Raw genomic sequence first — 19,550 nt, 5'->3', positions numbered from 1 at the left:
TATATGAACAACTATTAGTCTAAGAATAACTCTTGCCCTTACGCATGCAGTTCAGATTCAAACCAGTACAGTAAAGTTTTTAAGAAGTGAACCGGAGATTAGAATACTCAAGTCTAGGTCTAAACCCTGCATAATAGAAAACACTGAACACACCCTTAACAGTGTAGGAAAGGCTTGGAGAACTGAGCTGGATTTGAATTATGTATACAATCTCAGACTTGTCTTCGAACCAGGACAGATCCAAGTCAACAAAGATAAATGAGATAGAACTTAGTATCAGGCAGTTGTTTACCTGCTAAGATAAATACATCAATATTCTCCAGAATTTAGATCAGGACCTAGTGTTAATATAACATAACACTCACAATACCTAGAATGCAATCCAAAATTATTCAAAAAAAATAACCAAGGAGGATTGGGGATGTGGCTCAAGCGGTAACATGCTCGCCTGGCATCTGCGGGGCACTGGGTTTGATCCTCAGCACCACATAAAAATAAAATAAAGACGTTGTGTCCACCGAAAACTAAAAAATAAATATTAAAAATTCTCTCTCTCTCTGTGAAAACAAAAACAAGGAAATATGACATTCTCAAGAGGAAAGATAATAGATGGAAACCGAAAGACCCAGAAGTTAAAATACAGACTCTAATGCAACTATCGTAACTATGCTTCATAAAGTAAAAGGAAACACCTGAATTCAATGAAAATGTAAGTCTTAGCAGAGAAATAGAAATTATAAAAGAAGAACCAAGTGAGAATTTTAGAAATGAGAAGATACAATATATGACAGAAACAAATCACAAGATGGTTTCAGTAGCAGAAAGAAGATTAAAGAGCCAGTGACCTGAAGATGATCAATAAAAACTATATAATCTGGGGCTGGGGTTGTGGCTCGGTGGTAGAGTGCTCACCTAGCATGCCTGAAGCACTGGGTTTGATCCTCAGCACCACATAAAACAATACAAACAAATAAAGTTGTTGTGTCCACCCATGACTAAAAAATATGTATTTAAAAAATTGTATAATCTGAACAACAACAACAAAGACTGAAAAAAATATAAATGGAACTCCAGGGACTTGAATTCAACAGGTGAATAGACAGAAAAATATTTATATTTCCATATCAAGAATGAAAATGAATCAACTATTGATCTATGAAACAACATGAATGAATCCCAATGCTGAAATGTCTACTGTATGTGTAATTAGGTGCTAGAAGAAGAGAAAAATTATATTGGAGCAGATTCTGGAATTTTAAAATTTGGTGAAAGACATAAACTTACAGATTTCAGAAGCTCAACAGATCCCAAACAGGATAAATTCAGAAAAAAAGATCATGCCTACACATATAATCACATCAGTAAAAGTCAAATGTAACTAAAAAATTTTGAAGTCAACTGGAAAATATAATACCCATAAGGGAAGAATTATTTAAAATCATCACAGATTTCTTTTCATAAATCATAAAATAAATAAATGAAATGAAATAAATCAACCAAAATATCTTTCAGAAACAAACGCAACATAAAGACTTTCTAAGATGAGGAGAAACACAGAATTCATCAGCCCCTTGTTGTAAGAGGAAAAATGGACATTTTAAAATGCTGAAGTGAAACGGTAAGAAAGAAACTTGGATCTTCAAGAATGAAGAAAGAACAAATAGCTGAATACAAATCGAAGTCCATTTTTACCCTCTTAAGTCCATTAAGATATATATGACTGTTTCAGTAAGTTTTACTACTGATTGATAGAATTTTCAATGTATGAAAATATAATATATTCCATAACTGCAGCACATTAAGGTAGGGGAAAAGGGAATCACATGGTTGCAAGTCTTGTATATTTTATGCGAAACAATGCCAAGTTAACTCCACATAGATGGTAAATGGTTAGATATGTATATTATAATCCCTTAAAGCAACCAGTAAAAAACTATTGCAAAGAGATATAACCAGAGTGCCAATAGATAGATTAAAATGGAATACTAAAAATACCTTCGGATAATCTAAAGTAAGGCAGAAAAGGAAGGAAAAGAAAATGAAATACAGAAAACAGAAACAGAAAACAAATAATGAGTTAAAAAACAAATAACGCAATCATTTTTATAGTTCAATAAATGCTTAAGGTCTCTGTACACCCATTAAAAGGCGGAGATTTACCCTAAAATGGGTAAAAGATAAATACCTTAGTACATTTCTGCTGATAAGCCTATAAGAAAGCATATTACATATTAAGACACAGATACATGGTCATTCTCCTACTTACTTGCCCAAGAGAAACAAAACATACGACTATCAAAAATCCTGTATACTTGGGCTGGGGATGTGGCTCAAGCGGTAACGCGCTCGCCTGGCATGCGCGGGGCGCTGGGTTCGATCCTCAGCACCACATAAAAATAAAATAAAGATGTTGTGTCCACAGAAAACTGAAAAATAAATCTATCTCTCTTAAAAAAATCTCTCTCTTTCTCTCTTAAAAAAATGATCTCTCTCTCTCTTTAAAAAAAAATCCTGTATACAAACCTCATAATACCTTTATTTGCAGTGGCCAAAAATGGGGTGGGGAAAGAAACTTCTAAATATCCATCAATAGGTAAATAGATGAAAAAAAATCAGTATTTCCATAATAAGAATGGTATTCAACAGTGAAAATGGATCAATTACTGATCTATGAAACAACATAAATGAATCCCAAGCTCATGTTGAATAGAAACATTGGGCAAAGAAAAAAGCAGGTATATGCTGTGTAATTCAATTTAAAGTACTAAGGATTCCTACTGACCCACACGGCCAAATGCAGACTAGCAGGAGCCTTGCGATAGGAGTAGAGGGATGGGCTGCAAAGAGCACATGGACATCTTTGAGGAGATAAAAATGCTTTGTTGTGTTGACTGCGAGGATAGTTTCACATGTGCATATGTATTTAAGACTGATCATATCATATTTAAAGTATGTGCAGTTATTTTAATTGTATTTAAATAATGTTATAAAATTGTGAGAAGTCGGGAAAACAGTAAGCTAATTCAAACAGCAAAGGATTCATAAAACCCAATTAATTTAAATTATATCCAAAATTTTAACTCCGTTTTGTTTAGTTAGAAAGCACATTTTGCTACAAAGTTCTTATTTCTTGAAAACAGTTTTTCATACTTGTTTCACGTGTGGCACACCCAGAAGCAGTGCTATTCTTTATGGAATGTCACACCCTTTACAGGAACTGGATGAAGTACTGATACTGATACATTTTATTCTATCATAAAAACTAAGAATAAGTTTCATAGCACAAAAATGTTCTGTTGGGTGTATGTATAAGTATCTAAGACTTTGAAAGATTAAAATTAGTATGATACTGTGCTTTAGAATTAAGGTTTATATTTTATCACTTAATACGTTTTGTTACCACCATTTGTTATTGTTCCCTGAGCAAATGGTAGGCTTAAGATAAAGTCTTGCAGAAAATCAAAATAGAATTTTCTACACATTTGTTTCTCATTAACTAAGCAAAGACTGACTTTATCCAATTGTACTGGCAGAACATGCTGACTGAAAATCTACACAGGTTAAACATCACTTTCCCAACATATGGAGTCTCCCTAGAGGGTTAAAAATATTTTTAGAACTACATGAAGCAGTAATTAAGATATTTATTATGTTACTGAACATACTACATAGGTATATGTCTACAACCAAAGTGTTTGTGTATCATAATCAACCTGAATTAGCTAGGTCTGATGCTATTTTACTGATGAAGAATTTCAGCGTCTAATTAAAATGAGCAACCTTGGGAATCTCATGAACTCAGTAACAATGAGGGATTCTGAATGAAGGACCTAGAAATTCACAGGACAAGGAGATTCAAAGGGAAAGATGGGTCATAGCAGGCCACTACTTGGTGACTGCTGATCCACTACGCTTATAGGTTAAGACAAAAATCAAATGCATACAGAACAAGTTCTAGCCTCTCCTCCTTGTCCCCAAAAAAATCCCAGAATAATAACCATGGTGAATTAATTTTTTTTTAAACTGGTATCCTCGTTCAAAACATTTATAGTTTGGAAATTTTAAGTAAGGCATCCTATAGACAAAGGAGTGTTCTAAAACATAGGTACTTGGAAATCCATAAAAACACAAAATTTGTGATATTTTCTTTCAAGGAAACCATAGAAAGTGACTCGGTGGCGAGGTTGACTCTTAATTATAAGAGTGCCCAAAGTCCAGACTACAGAGATTCTAGAATCAACTCAATATTTGAGATCTACTGTAATATTTTTTGTTAACTACTTTTCAGCCATTTTAGCCCAAGAACAATAGCATTAACCTTATTTGGAATTCTTTTATATATTGTCCTGTGCTTCATAAAGACATTTTGCATTATGGACTGTGCATACAACAGTGTTCCCATAAGATAATATTGTCCAGTGACGTAGCCAACTTAGCTTGTGAAAGTTCAAATGAGGAAACTGCCTAACATTGCATTTCTCAGGACGTATCTCAGGGTTAAACACTGTGTGATTGTGCTTATTTTTTTAAAAAGCAGAGTAATTATAGATTCAAAAGTAGTTATAAAAATTGTACACAGAGAGGTCCCATGCAACCATCCCTCAGCTTCCTATGGTAGGGGACTTATAAAACTACAGCACATTATCAAAACCAGGAAATCAACATCAGCAAGCCAACTAAACTGCTAGGTATTTATTTTGAACATTAAAAAACCCAAGTATGATATACAGAAAGAAAAGTTCACATAAAGTTATATATACACTTATAAATATATGGCTTGATGAATTTTCACACATCCAACATGCCTCTGTAATGAGCACTTCTAAAAGAAGTAGAAAATTGCCAACACCCACAAATTACTGGTCAATTTTTCCCTCCTCAAAATTTCGAAGAGCACATACTGCTGTGCTCTTTTATATTTATAAACATGGAGAAATAATGCAGGTCCTCTTCTGTGCTTGCTTCCTTTTACTCACATTATGTCTGTGGGGTTCATTTGTATGGGTTTGTGTATTTGTGGACTACTTTTTTCTGTGTTCTAGTATTTCATTGTGTAAATATGCCTTAATTTATTATCCATTCTAATACTACTTTTCTTTTTTCTTTCTTTCTCTTTTTTTTTTTTTTTTTTTGGTACCAGGGATTGAACCCAAGGGCTCTTAACAACTGAGACACATCCCCACCCCTTTTTTGTATTTTATTTTGAGACAGGGTCTTGCTAAGTTGTTCAGGGCCTCACCAAGTTGCTGGGGCTGGCTTTGAACTTGCAATCCTCCTGCCTCCGTCTCCCGAGCTACTAGGATTACAGGCGTGTGTCACCTTGCCTGGCTTCCATTCTACTTCTGATAGGTGTTTGGATAGTTTCTCATTTTAACTCTGATAAATATGTTTCTAAGAATATCTGAATATATGTCTTTTGTACATATGCAATTCTATTGGGTGTATATCTGGGAATGGAATTGCTGGGTCATATGGTGTGTTTGAGAAGCTTTAGTAGATATGGCCACTTAGTTTGCTGAAATGGTAATTTATACTCTGATCAGCCATGCACAAGAGTTCCATCTCTTTTATTCTACCTATTCTCGTGGATGCTATATGTTTCAGAAAGGAGAATTGTAGTATTAAGCATCAAACAATACTAGTAATCATCAAAACAATAATTTTTCTCTAATATTCAATATTTTTTTTCTATAATATTCAAGAGTCTGCCCAAAGTACTTTAGAAAGCAAAACAATGAAATTTCAAAATTACTCTTAAAATATATTTTTCTTAAATTAACTACCTCACCCTTAATTGATGCTCTAGTTATATTTTCCAAACATGTCTGATCTTATGAATGACCTGAGACGCTTGCTATAAACATAGTCTCAGACATATATTTTCTTGCAACCCCAAGGAGATTCTTATCATTAGGCATGTCTGAAACCATTGTTATTTGGGGACCCTGTGACATTAACACCTGTTTAAAGTGAATCAGAGTGGAAAATAAATACTCTGAGAATTTTTTTCAGAGTCTGAGCCCCAGGATGTTTCTAGATATTTTCTGATTCTATAACAATTTTGGAGACAGGTTATCTCAGCACTAAGAAGCCAAAGTGCCTTGTTTTAGGGCCTTTGGTAACACCAAAACCAGTACAGAAGTTACATTTGATAGATGGCCTTATTGATATTTATCATCTTCACTACAGTTAAAACTGCTCCCTGGGCTTTCAGTAAGTAAGTTTGAAAGCATTGCTAGAGAAACACAGGAGAAGAACATAAGCAGTGCTGTCAAAACACCTGGTTTCAAATCCAAGTGCAACTATCATCAACTGAGCTATGAATGAGTCCAGGTACTCTTTGCACTCTTTCCTTCTCTGTGAAATAGAGAAAATATCACCCATCTTACACCACTGTTGGGAGGGCGACATAAATTAAGATGAACAATGGAGATGAATCTACAGTAGGAAATTGAAGTTTGTTTTTCCTTTGTAATCTGTTTTTTCTATAGTTGCTCACCTGTAAGCTTAACAACCATTTGTATACTTTTCTAGTTACCTGTAAATTGAAATTCAACTTCAGTAGGTAAGAGAAGTGAATTAAAGGGGGCGGGGGGAAGAAACTGTCTAATTTCACATTTCCCTGGTGAAAACCAGCAGTCCTATAACTTACGGCTGAAAATGATTACAAACAACAATTTGGAAAAATGTAGTAAACAAGATGTAACTTGAGGTATTAGAAAACTATAATTTTAAAATAAAGTTGAACTCTTCCAAAACTAGAGAACATTGCTAAGGGCAATAGACAAATGATTTTTTTTAACTAACATTACTAAAACCACTTGAAAAAGCCAACATTTCAATTTAGCCTTTTAGACAGCTTTCTAACATCAACATATTAAGTAGTCAAATGGCATTTATTCTGGAGATCAAAATGTTTCAAGCATCATATTTCATTTGTAAGAATGCCTATGAAAACCACTTTTATAAAAATAGATCTAATTCTGTGTACTGAAAAAAAAGCCTACCATATTTGGTCAATATGGCCATGAAAAGCCCATTTAACACTATCTGCCAATTACTACATATAAAAGGTAATTAAGAAAGGTTCATATTATGAGAAGTCTCCTTCAGTTCTCTGTGGTTTGGTCCTTCTAATTGTAAAACTGGAGAAAAACTCTGGAAAACATTAGCACTTATTTTAGGAAATAGAAAAGTGAGTCTTTTACTTAGAAGAAAATTTGTAAATAATAAGTTGATGTTATCTGTGAAGTAAAATTCCTCATAAAATTCTAAAAGTAGGGAAGCTGCAATTAACAAATATCCCACCAATCATCCGTGTCATCTAGGGACAATTCCTTAACCCCTGGTACCTCTGTTACCTCCTCTGTACAATGTGGATAATGTCACTGCACACTTCTAGGGGCTGATGGGAGGTCCAGAGGGTGCATGCTCTCTAAGTGTTCAGCAATCCCTACTAGTGCAGTCACAGTAGCATTGAAAAGTACAAAACTCACGGGGCACTGTTACACCATAGTGCTGTGTATCACTGATCAGCAGCTTCCGTTTCAGTTCATTCAGACCCACTCCTACAGGACCTGAAAAACAAGACAAGAGAAATTCACTAAATGAAACATTATTTAAACATTTCTATAACTGATCTGAATCTGTATGTTAGACTGAGAATATGGATCCAATCTTGTACTCCAAGTAAAAAGGTATTTCTAGTTAAGTTGTACATAAAAAAAAAGAAAGAAAACTAGAATTTCTTTCGTTGCCTTTTTACTTTTAAAATTTAAATCCTGATCTCTCCCTCAAAAAGGATAAAAATACTTTACATGAAAATACTCTGAATATATTAACAATATAATATATTAACAATTAATTAATGGTACGCATAAGATCCTAAAAAATAAGTGCACCTAAAAAAATTGGACAATGGTTCCCATAGTGACAATTTCAATTCTAAGTATTTTTAAATTTTAATAAAAGATGACCTTTGACCTTGACTTTCTTTGGGATGTAAATTCCACTATGCATTTTAAATTTGCAAAACTATGGCCACATTTATCTTTGCCAAGACCTTCTCCTATACTATATATCTGGTTAGTCCTTAAGCATTTGAAAACTTGCAAAGGCCTTACACATTTAAATCAAGTAAATCAAGATACTGAACATCAACAAAAAGCAAAAGGCATATGGTAAATATTGTAATAATAACAGATACTAAACAAACTCTACTTTCCAAGAAAGTAACCAGTTAAAATACTAAAAATCAAAGGGCAGTTTCAAAAAGGAGTCTGAAATCAAAGTTAGAAGGGCACAAGCCCCAAACAGCCAGCATTACTTTTCTATTGAAATGCTTTTCACAGCACTGCCATTAGGGTCCATTTAAGGACTATGTAGTGCAGCAGAGAGAATACAGGCTATAGGGCCCACCTGGCCTGAGCTGCATTTCCCATCTCTTCCACCCAGTATTCCCTCTCCTGTGCTCCTGGGAGGTGAAGACACTGAACCTGCGCAGATGTTCTGAGTGGTAATGTTCCGTTCTTGGGTGAAATTAATGAGATCTTATATACAGTGCCTAGCACAGAGCCCAGGTACTTGAGATTATCCCACTGCCCACCTCTTTGTCCAACCTGGTAGATCAGAAGATTCTTTGAAAAAGAACACTGTTTAAAGTCAGACAACGATGGTGTTTTGGTATGGATATGAAGTGTTCCCCCAAAAGCTCATGTTTTGGAAGCATGGTCCCTAATACAGCAAGATGCAGTGGTGGGGTTCTGGGGCAATGATGAAAGCTGCAACCTCATCTGTGGACCGATCCATTGGGTAGATTAATAATCTGAATGGATTATTGGATAACTTTAGGCAGGTGCAGCATGATTGGAAGAAGTAGGTCAGTAGGGGCTTATATCCTGCACCCAGGCCCTCTCTTCTCTCTGCTTCCTGGCTGCCAAGAGCTAACAGCTTTCCTCTGCATGCTTTTCTGTTATGGTATGCCACTTGCTTCAGGACAGAGCAATGGACCTGGCTGGCCATGCACTCAATGTCTGAAATATACTTTTCCTCTTCTAAGTTGTTCCTGGTCAGGTATTTTGGTCCTAGTAATGAAAAGCTGACCAACACAGAGGGACTTACAGATGGACAGAGAAGAGTATGGTGGGCATTCTGGGTGGAGGGAAGAGTGTGAACAAAGATAAAGCTGCAGAGTTGGGAACTGCACCTTCCTTCTCTACTGTACTTCTCAGTCCAGCACCCTGTATAAAAACACCTGTCCCCCTGGTGGTCATTCAATACCACCTTTTCCCATATTGTTGCCAAGTATCAATTCTCTAGCAACTTCCTCTTACTCTCTAATAAGACAGTGGCTCTCAACACTCCCTTTTAAACACTACAGCATCCCACTGATATCCTGAAGTGATATGAATTTAGCATTACTTTAGTAGATCTCAGCTCTGGAGTGTAGGTACTTTGCTCAGTGACAAGCGTTTTCTTCTTATCTAATATCTACATTAAAAGGAGAGAGATTTATTTTAACTCTGGAGAAAAAAAAACTACAAGTGTTTGCATTTACAGGAAAAAGTATTCCCTCTCCAATGTGATACCCTTAGATTTTGATGGTATTCAATTTTGGCTTCCATATGTTAATTTTATAATTCAGCCCTTACAAATAAATTTACTTTATTGCACACTCATGGAATACACATTCATATATGTCAAGATTATGTTATTCTAGATTGTCACTTTCAAAGGTAGAAGCACTGTCGCAAAAAGCTTAAAATAGGGACATAAATTCAATCATTTTCACTATAAACTGTCTTGCAGACCTACAAATAGCATTTTCCCTGCAGGGCCTTTGAATCAATTCTGCCACCCATTTAGAGAAGTTAGCAGTTTCTCTTGACATTGAAAGGATGCAACATTCCTGTTCCGTATCCCCCTTCTGTGGTTAGGTTCTCATTTTTTGCAACAATTTTAGTAGGCAATTTTGTATACAGAATACAAAGGCTATTTACACTGCACGCAATTTAAGGATCTAAACTGAGGTTTATTCATATGACTCCTCAATGGGATGGCTTCAATTCACCCTTCAGTACATAACATTTTTTTTTACAATAGGTGAAATACATTTATATATACACAGCTAAATAGATTTTAGTTTGTTTTCAACTGCACTTGCTAATGACAAAGCGAAGCAGAGGAGAGAATCTACAGAGCACATCTTTAAAGTGCAGACAGCAGGCTTTGGAATGATGATGAGGATGACAAGGACAAGGTGAGGCCCTTTCATGTGGCAGGCATGTGTTACATAGTTTCATACACCATTACTAATCTTCAAAACCTCCCTAAAAGAAAGCTATCATTATCCTTGTTTCACAGATGAGAAAACCGAGACAACAAAAGGTTAGGTAATTTTCAGAAGGTCACACATCTGGAATGTGGCTTAGGTAGTATTAAAAAGACTTTCTGTTTGCTCAAAAATTTTGTGTCCTTTTTTTTTTACTCTATGATCTTTTCAAAAGAATGCTGATGATTTCAACTTAATTATAACTCCTTATTGAAAGTGGGCAAATGTGTCAAATGTGAATTTATTAAAAAAAAAGTTCATTTTAGTCAAAGAAATATAGCCCACTTAAAGTGTCAATAAAATGATGCTGGTAAAGTTCCCTTTAAATTTTACATTTAAGGAAACAGTTACTGTTAACAACCTGCAAACATTCATTTTTATCTTAAAAAGTTAAGAAATCATATACAAATTCTCAGATTTCACTTATGTAGAAAGGTAATTTAGACACATGACACCTTTTCCACAAAGGACCCCCTAAATCAGCTGACATTATTGTCATTACAAGAGGTTAAGTATTTTTATTTCAGATTTTTATCTTTTCATACCACAAATATGTGTAAGTGCTTATTATTTGTAGCAAATGCTAGGGGTGGATATTTTTATTAGAATTCTGGCACAATACACTTTCAAAGTTAATTCATAGATGATGTGTTTTTCATTCTGTAATATGGTGCCCAAAGAGATCTACTTCCTGAATTTGAAACAGACATTGAAAAAGGTGAGTGAGTATAAAAAGCACTGAGGCAATAAAACCTGTACCTAGACAAGTACTTTCAAACTACTGTTAAGTGCACTGAGAGGGCTTTAAAATATTGTTCACCATTCTTACATGAAAGAAAATAATGTCTCAGGCCATGCCTGTGGCATTGTACTTTGGAGCTTCAATCACCTACATATTAATATGTTCATGCAGACCATAAGTGAATGAATAAGTATTTGCTAGAATAGCAATTATTATATTACTATTGTGAAAATACTTTTATTGTAATCAATGAAATGTGAGATATATATTTATGTATGTTATATATATTTCAAATGACATGCTGTCTACAAACAATGAGTATAAAGTATTTTTTATTTGTAAATGTCTGGCTTAGAATTTAGGCATAGTTTTTCTGATGGCTGGTGAGTACTGAATTGAACAACTCAAGGGTTTAAGTATCTGTTGCTCTGACAAAATACTATTCAGATCTTAGGATCTTTGTATATCTTGTTGTAAACATAAAAATAGCACATTATATGGAAGGCTACTGACATCAATGTAGGTTTTATTATGTGCTCACCTCCAGTGTATCTGTACTGCATCACATGAAAATGCTTCCACAGTTCCCTATAGACATTTTTATGATATTGGCCAGACTTGTTGCTCTTACAATCCAGAGAAAAGTAGAAGAATTACTAGAGTCTGCAATAAATATTCAAACTGCCTTGTTACCTGAAAAAGCATTCTTATTCATTTGATTTACTACAAGATAAATCAAACAAAATCTCTAGGTATCCCTCAGATCAGACATGTGTTATAGTCTACTTATCATATTGTAGCACTACTATCTGGTTGCTCTAGGCATTAAAAAGAAAACCACACATGCTAGTACATTTGACCCAGTCTTAGAATTATCATATTAGTGGGTGGCTGGATTATTGCATTTTAGAGTGACAAGTCTGTTTATAAAACTAAATTTAAAGTTCCTTTGGAATCGAACTCTATAAAAAGTATAGCTACTTGGCTGTTCTAAGAAGCCTTGATAGAAATTCAGATTTCCTTGCTTCTGTTGCATTCAAATGGGAGAAAAATGTTAATAATGAAGCATCAGTTTGTAATGCTAGTGTCCAGAAAAGAAGGAAAAAAGGACACAAAAAGGGAGCAGAAAGCTTTCTGAAAGAGCATCATTTTTTCCATACCAGCTATTTGCCCCAGACTTACAGAGACTGGCTTAAGTATGTGCCTCTATCTCAGAACTATGGTAAAAGGGAGAATAAAATTAAAAGGTCAAGATACAATCATGCCCATCTTCCTTAGCTAAGTAGAAGAGGGCTTGAGTACCTTCCTTCAGAACCTGCTCTGAATGTAACCTTTCAGCAGGGCAACAGGAATCCTGAATCAAAATCTATCATGTCCTGGTTCCAAAATCCGAATTCCTCCATAACCGGCTGTCCTATCATTTCCTCTACAGCACTTACCACCTTCTAACAGCTATAGAAGTGGCTCTATCATTATCATTAATTTATTACAAATATGGTTTTGGTCTATCTTCTCCCATTAGAATGTAAATGGCTCAAAGGCAAGAATGCTTGTGGTGTTCACTAAGGAGCCCACGTGTCCAGAGCAAAGGCTGGCAGTCAGTCTTCTGTGAAAACCAGCTGAATGAACAGCACCATGACTTAGGCCCAGAAATTAAGCCTGAGTATAAAAAGACCAATGGCATCAAAAGCCAACTGTGATTCTAATGAAGAGCATATTTGCCTCTTCTAGACAAGGATTATAATTTTAAATGCATCACACACTCATAAATTTAATTATGACTTTTGGTTTTATGGTTATCTACATAAAATCCTCCAGAGCAGACTAATTCCTACAAGCCTTCAATGGAAGTTCAACAAAAGCAATGAAAATTCTAAGACGTCTATTAACCTTCACGTTTAGTTCTGAGAGAGTACTTTTCGTCTCTGCTTTATGTGGGAGACTGTGTTACATCATCGTTTTATGGAAAAACGATGACAGTCTTATAAATGTCTATTTATTCAAATGACCTCTGAAAAGCAGTCTTCAGGCAGCATGTAAGATCCAGCACAAAAGGAGGGCAGAACAGTACTTAATGCTCAAGTTAGAAATGTGAAATATACGGAAAGATTTATTATTAGTTTCCTCTTATAACCAGACAGAACAAGTCGCAAATTGTCTGAATATCCACAAGATGAATTTCAGCCCTAGTTTTGGCTTAGACCACAAAAAGTGTTTTAGTAGCTTTTTAACACCAAGACTTTCTTCCTGCTCCTCTCCCCAGCACCCCCTCATTATTTGACTTTATTACTTCACTTTGAAAAAAGTCAGATTTTACTAAAGATAAAATTTGTCAGTGTAGGAAAACATACTAAATGCCTGACAGTTTTCACAACACTTTTTAGAAAATAAAAAGCAGAATATTTAACAGAAAACTATCATGGACATGTTTTATGGCTAAAATGTGCCTCAGGAATCATACATTTACAAAATGAAGGGAAGATTAAATGCTTCTAATCAAAGTTCAAAGTCTTCTGATGCCATGATGATGCCACAGTAACAACTTGGTCTATCTTTATTTCTTCAACATAAGATCCAAGAATAAAAATTATGCAGTATTATAGTAATAATATAAAGAAAACAGTATGTACCTCCCCAATGATGTTCATTTAATAGTTTCAAGGCAAATATCATTACTCCCAATGGCTTTGAAACCACTGGGTAGAGACAGACTGGATATATTTCTGCTGTAGATGTCATGGAAATATATCCTAAGTATACAATTTTTTTTTTACAAGATCATGAAAGTAAACAGTCAACTCAAGAGCAAGATAGAGCTTCCAAAACATGTATCCCCTGCTTGCTTACTTATTTCAGATGATAAACTGCTAAATGAGTTTTGAACACTGAAGATCAAAGTCAGCTAGAGCCTGCTCACACTTGATTTCATGTTTATCTTGCTAGTATTTTTAGATAATATAAAGAACTGCTTTTTATTAAAACCTTACTAGCTGCTAGGAATTGGTTTTAGTCTTTGCAAAGATTATTGGGTTTCACCCTCAAGTCTAGAAAGCAAGTGTTCTTATCATTGGTACTTTTCAGATGGAGAAACTGAAGGACAGAGAGAATGTGAATGACACTGGTGTCACATGATCGGGCACAAGAGAATTGGGGCTCTGCCTGTAAGGCCCCCAAAGGCCTGTTTCTTTCCTTCTATGCTACCTTGCCTCACAGATGCAGATTTCCTCAGGCAACAAACTAAACTTCTGCTACATCAAAGATGCCAGACACACAGCAGAAAGGTTTTCTGAGCAGTGACTATATGGAAGAAATCTAATTAAAGGGAACACTCTGGAAGGACAGTTTCATAAAGCTATCCTGAGCAGTCACCAGATTCCACTTTCATTTTGCATGGAAGGCCACAGAGTGGACGGGAGTGGAAGGACACACTCTGAGGCTCCTCAGTGGCACCAGGGGAGATGTGCAAGCCTCCACCTGTACAGGCATTTTGGCAGGTTTACAAGTCTTCCATAAATAGAAACATTCCTAAGAAGTTTACATGAACATAACATTTTACATCATTCTCTTAATTCTTCATAGACACAAGATATATACTATTCCCCAGGTATGATAAGTAATATGATGTGACAAAAAGAATAAGATTAATATTCTTCATCTGTTCTGTTGCAAGGTGACTGTTATCAATTTGAATACTCCATTATATCAGCCACTGCTCCAAAATGGGGCTAAAGAGTTTGTTATTTTTCCTTCAGGGCTTTCAAAAGAAAAGCTAAAAATAATAATGAATCAATTGATCAAAACAGGCAAAGCAAACCCAAAATATCACCAAGAAAATTATGAACAGATTAGGATAAAACCCAAAGTTTTAGCCATCATCGTAACACAGGCACGAGAGAGCACAAAACTGAAAGGTGATACCCCCCAAAAGGTCAAAATAATCGGCAGCCAGTTTGAAAAGACTCACCAAAGAAGTTAATGGCAACTGAACCCACTTAAACACATTGCTGGACCATAGCAATGAGGCTTTTTCACCCGCTGTGTGCACAGTGCTAGTGCCTTGTGGCACTTGCATTATCACCAGTAGCGACAGGTGAAAAGCTCAATGCACTGCCTCACTAAGGGGGCCAGCAGCATCTGGAAACTTGTCAGAAACATAAACTCTCAGACCACATCTCAGACTAGCAAGAAACTGCGTATCAGTAAGATCCCTAGGTGACTGGAATGCATGTTACATACAGTCTGAGAAGCCCTGGAGTAGGGGCTGGAAGTCAGAGGGGAAAGTTAGTAGGGCTCTTTCCTTGGTGTATTCTCCAAGGCTGCCTCTGTCTGTGGCTATCAAAAAACAACTAAGAGGTAAGTTCTCAACTCTGAAGACAGATCAAATAGCTCTGGCACAAACAGAACCTTCCTTGATATCAGGAGAATTATCCCAAGTGGGCTGCAGATTTGATAGGGAAAGCCCAGGAAAACCAGCCTAGAATACTTGAGAAATTCATCAGTGAGCTGTAAAGAGGGACAGTGAAACAGTAATGTGTGCAATAAGGGGCTCCCCCTAGGTAGTATGCAGAATGGAATGTGAGGGAGAAGAGCCTGGCAAGCCTGCTGCACCAACCTGGGGGCTGCAGTGGAGAATCTGAGGGTAGTGAAGGGGGCTGGATTTAGGGGACTGATAGATGCTTTTGGAGGACTCAGATCCAATGTTCACAAAATGAGGAGGTATTTGTCAGGAAAAATAATGGATGGACCCTAAGTCAAAGAGGAAAAAAGAAAAATAAAATATTTGGATATAGCATGGAGGTAAAGCATATCCTTGATGTTACAGATTGGAAGCCATACTCCATAGTGACAGGAGAGGGTTTTAGCTGGGTACAGCAGTGCATCCCTGTAATCCCAGCAGCTCAAAAAGCTGAGGCAGGAGGATAGCAAGTTCAAAGGTGGCCTTAGCAATTTAGTGAAGTCAGAGGTAACTTCGTGAGATGCTGTCTCAAAATAAAATAATAATAATAAAAAAAAAAGGCTGGGGATATGGATCAATGGTTAAGTGACCCTGGGTTCAATCTCTGGTGTTGTGTTTAGATATGGTGTCCCCCAAAAGCTCATATGTGAGACAATGCAACAAGCTTTGGAGGAGAAATGATTGAGTCATAGCCTTTACCTAATCAGTGAATTAATCCCTAGTGGGATTAACTGAGTGGTAACTGGAGGCAGGTGGGGTGTGGTTGGAGGAAGGGGTCCATTGAGAGCATGGCTATGGGGTATATATTTTGTACATGGACAGTGGAATCTCTCTCTCTCTGCTTTCTCATCATCACTTGAGCTGGTTCCCTCTACCACAGTCTTCTGCAAGGATGGTTCTATGTTCTGCCTCAACTTGAGCCCCCAAGGAATAGAGCTGACTTTCTATGGACTAAAACCTCAGAAACCATGAGCCCCTGAACAAACCTTTCCTCCTCTACAGTTGTTCTAGTTGGGTCTTTCAGTCACAGGAGCAAAAAAGCTGACTAAATCACCTGGTACAAGAAAACAAAAACAAAAACAAGTGGATTCTGGTCTGCAGCTGGTTGGGTCTGATCACACCACAGCTTAACAGCTGTGGAACCTGAGGCAGATTACTTATTACTTCTCTCTGTACTTTATTTCTCCATCTGTAAAAATGGGTGCATAAAAGTATTTACTACACTGTCTATTGAGGACTGAAGGCAATAATATATGCATAGCCTTTAGCTAATGGCATTCCACATCTTGGAGAAGGAAAGGCCCCACTTGAGAAACTAAAAACTTAAAAACTCAGGGGGACTGTTAGAAAGGATCCAGAAACAGGAGAGGGTGGTGAAACAGTATAGCTAGATCTTAGTAGTAAAGAAACCTGCTAAGTGGTAAAAAGCAACAAAAGACAGAATAGGTTGTTACCGAAGTAATTGAATTGCTATTTACTCAAGGCCCAGAAGAATCTGCAGAGTGAGGATACAGGAGTGGAGGAGAGACACATGGCAAGGAAAGATGAGCCCTTCCTGATCTGCCCTTGGGAGAAGCTACATCTAGTTCTGGCTTAGGAACATCCTGAGGGTGAAGCTCCCACCAGAAGATCAAGAGTGCATCTCCACCGAGGATCGGGGCTCAAGTCAGCATGTTAAGAACTGCCAGCAGAAGGCCGAGGAAGGGCAGTCATGGCAGCAGGGCTGACACCACGGGACAGAAAACAAAGCTTTAGGATCCTGCTGGAAATAAAAAGTTAGTGAGAAGAGGGAGATGATTTGTCTGTTAGAAAGGTCTGGCATCTGCCCAAAAAGCAGAGTCCATATTCAGCTCAGAATTCAAGTGCCAGGAACCCAGAGAACTGAAAGGCAAGGGTAAATAGGGCAACTGAAGTGCACAGGAATAAATTGACCTATTTGCTCAAGGTCTCAGCCAGCAGAGTTTTAGTTCAACGATTGCGGATCTTGACAACAGCATTCATATAGAGCAGAAGCCAAAATACCTCAGGTTACTGTGCAACTTGGGGCTGACAATGGAAAGTTTGATCTGTTTCTGGGGTAATTTTTTTTAACCTCCAAAGGTATTTGGGATGACATTGTGATAAACTCTTAACGGGAGACATGAGTACTGGGGCTCATTGCTCAAGTCTGAGGATGCTGACTGAAGTACACCAGAGAGAGAGGCCAGGTTGTGCCTGTGAGATTAGATTTAGGGAGCTCTGGTGCCACAGTGGTAGGGAGCCCAACTATCTCTCCACTGAATATAACCAAACTCTCTGGATGAAGAGTAACACACAATAACCTTAGTACTCTAAAATGTAAATGAAAGCAGCCAGATGATGAGAGGAACTAGATGTGACAGGTGATCGCCCAAGTGGGGGCAATTCCTATTTTACTTTTTCTTCCTACCTTGGGCCTTGCCTAAACATGATGAGGCCCCATCTCAAAGCTGCAGAGGGGAGCAGTGGTGGTCTTCACGAAGAAACTCAGAGCAGATCAGTCTCCACAAAGGTTCTGGGCTTACCCCTGGGCTGGGTACCAATGTCATGAATCCAGAGCAGGACAATGAAGGCTTTGAGAAATGAACTCAGTGTGAACCACTGTGCATGTCTCTGACTAACCCAAGTGCCACATGCAGGGAACACACCCAAGGCAGACACTGGAAGCTGACCTTTCCTAACCTAACCTTTCTTGGTGACTAAGAGGGTCACCCCGGGTGGGCTGCTGCAAGTGTGAGCAGACACCAGAGGGTAAGACCAGGGAAATCAGCTGAGAATACTTTAGGAATTCACTGGTGCAGCCTACAAAGCAGCCCATGTTTTTTTTTTTTTTTTTTTTTTTTTGTGTGTGTGTGTGTGTGTGTGCGGGGGGAGGGATAACAACACTCCCAGTCAGTAAAATGCAACGTTTAAAACATACAAGATATAGAAAATATGCAACATATAAAGAACAAGATAAAGGCGATCAATTCTCAAGAAACAAACAAACAAACAAACAGTTGACATCCCCAAGATGTCTCTGAAGCTAGAGTACAAAACAATAAAGCATCAGTCTAACTCAGCCCCATGAGCTAAAGATAAACACACTTGTAACTGTCAGAAAAACGAAATCCTGGGCAGACCAACAGCAACCATGAAAAGGAATTAATTGGTAATTTAACAACAGATAGAAATCAATATGCGAAGGAGAAAATTGACTTGGGGGACTAAATACCAAAATGATAATAGAAAGAGTTGGGGATTCTGGAGATAGACCAATAGACACTATTGAATTTGAAAAAAGAAGGAACAAAGTACCCGAAAAATATAACCAGAGCCTCAGGGACTGTGAGGCAATATTGGAAGATCTAATGTATTTGCTATTGGCATTCCAGTGACAGTAGGTGTGAGAAATCAAGGACAATGGCAGGGTTTCTGAACTTAGTAGCTCAGATGGTGATTCCCTTGTGTTTTATCCCCAGTTAATGATGCCTGGTTAGGACTCTGGCACCTACTGCAGCTCAATAACAGCTTTATTTTCCTTTGGCATTTGCCACGATTAGGATCTTAAATGTCCCCCACAAGGTCCACATGTTAAAAGTCTAGAGCCCTTGAGAACTGGAGCATGATGGGAGGTCCTTAGGTCACTGGAGGTATACAACCCCCAGGGGGAATACTGGGAACTTGGTCCCTTTCTCCTTCTCTCTCTCTGATTTCCTGATGATGAGGTAAGCAGTTTTGTTCCACTTCCTGCTCTTGAGCCTTACCACAGGCTCAAAGTGATGGGGTCAAATGAAATTCCTTGATGTTTCATATACACTTTATATACATGGCCTGAGGATAATTTTTCATAAGATTTTCAGTGTGCCTGTGCTCTGGCTGCAACCTACCACATGAGGTCAGGTGTAAGATTCCTTGTAGAATCATGTTGACACTCAAAACCATGAGCCAAAATGAGCTTTTCTCTTTATAAATTAGCCCAAGTATTTTGTTTTGGTGTTGGATAGCTGGTAACACAGCATCCT

General features: G+C 37.2%; 1 protein-coding gene across 4 annotated transcripts in view; it reads right to left on the bottom strand.

Moving 5' to 3' along the window:
• Positions 1-19,550, bottom strand: part of Mpp7 (MAGUK p55 scaffold protein 7) — a 235,856-nt gene that overhangs the window by 9,050 nt on the left and 207,256 nt on the right. For all 4 annotated transcript variants that reach the window (XM_076831406.1, XM_076831405.1, XM_076831408.1 and 1 more), the window contains one exon: positions 7,497-7,577. In XM_076831406.1, coding sequence (XP_076687521.1) covers positions 7,497-7,577 — 81 coding nt within the window. The remainder of the gene's footprint in view (positions 1-7,496; positions 7,578-19,550) is intronic.

Source organism: Callospermophilus lateralis, chromosome 13, assembly GCF_048772815.1.
Source record: "Callospermophilus lateralis isolate mCalLat2 chromosome 13, mCalLat2.hap1, whole genome shotgun sequence".
Classification (NCBI taxonomy): domain Eukaryota; kingdom Metazoa; phylum Chordata; class Mammalia; order Rodentia; family Sciuridae; genus Callospermophilus; species Callospermophilus lateralis.
Note: the sequence above shows the minus strand (reverse complement) of the source record. Positions and strands in the feature narration are given on the sequence as shown.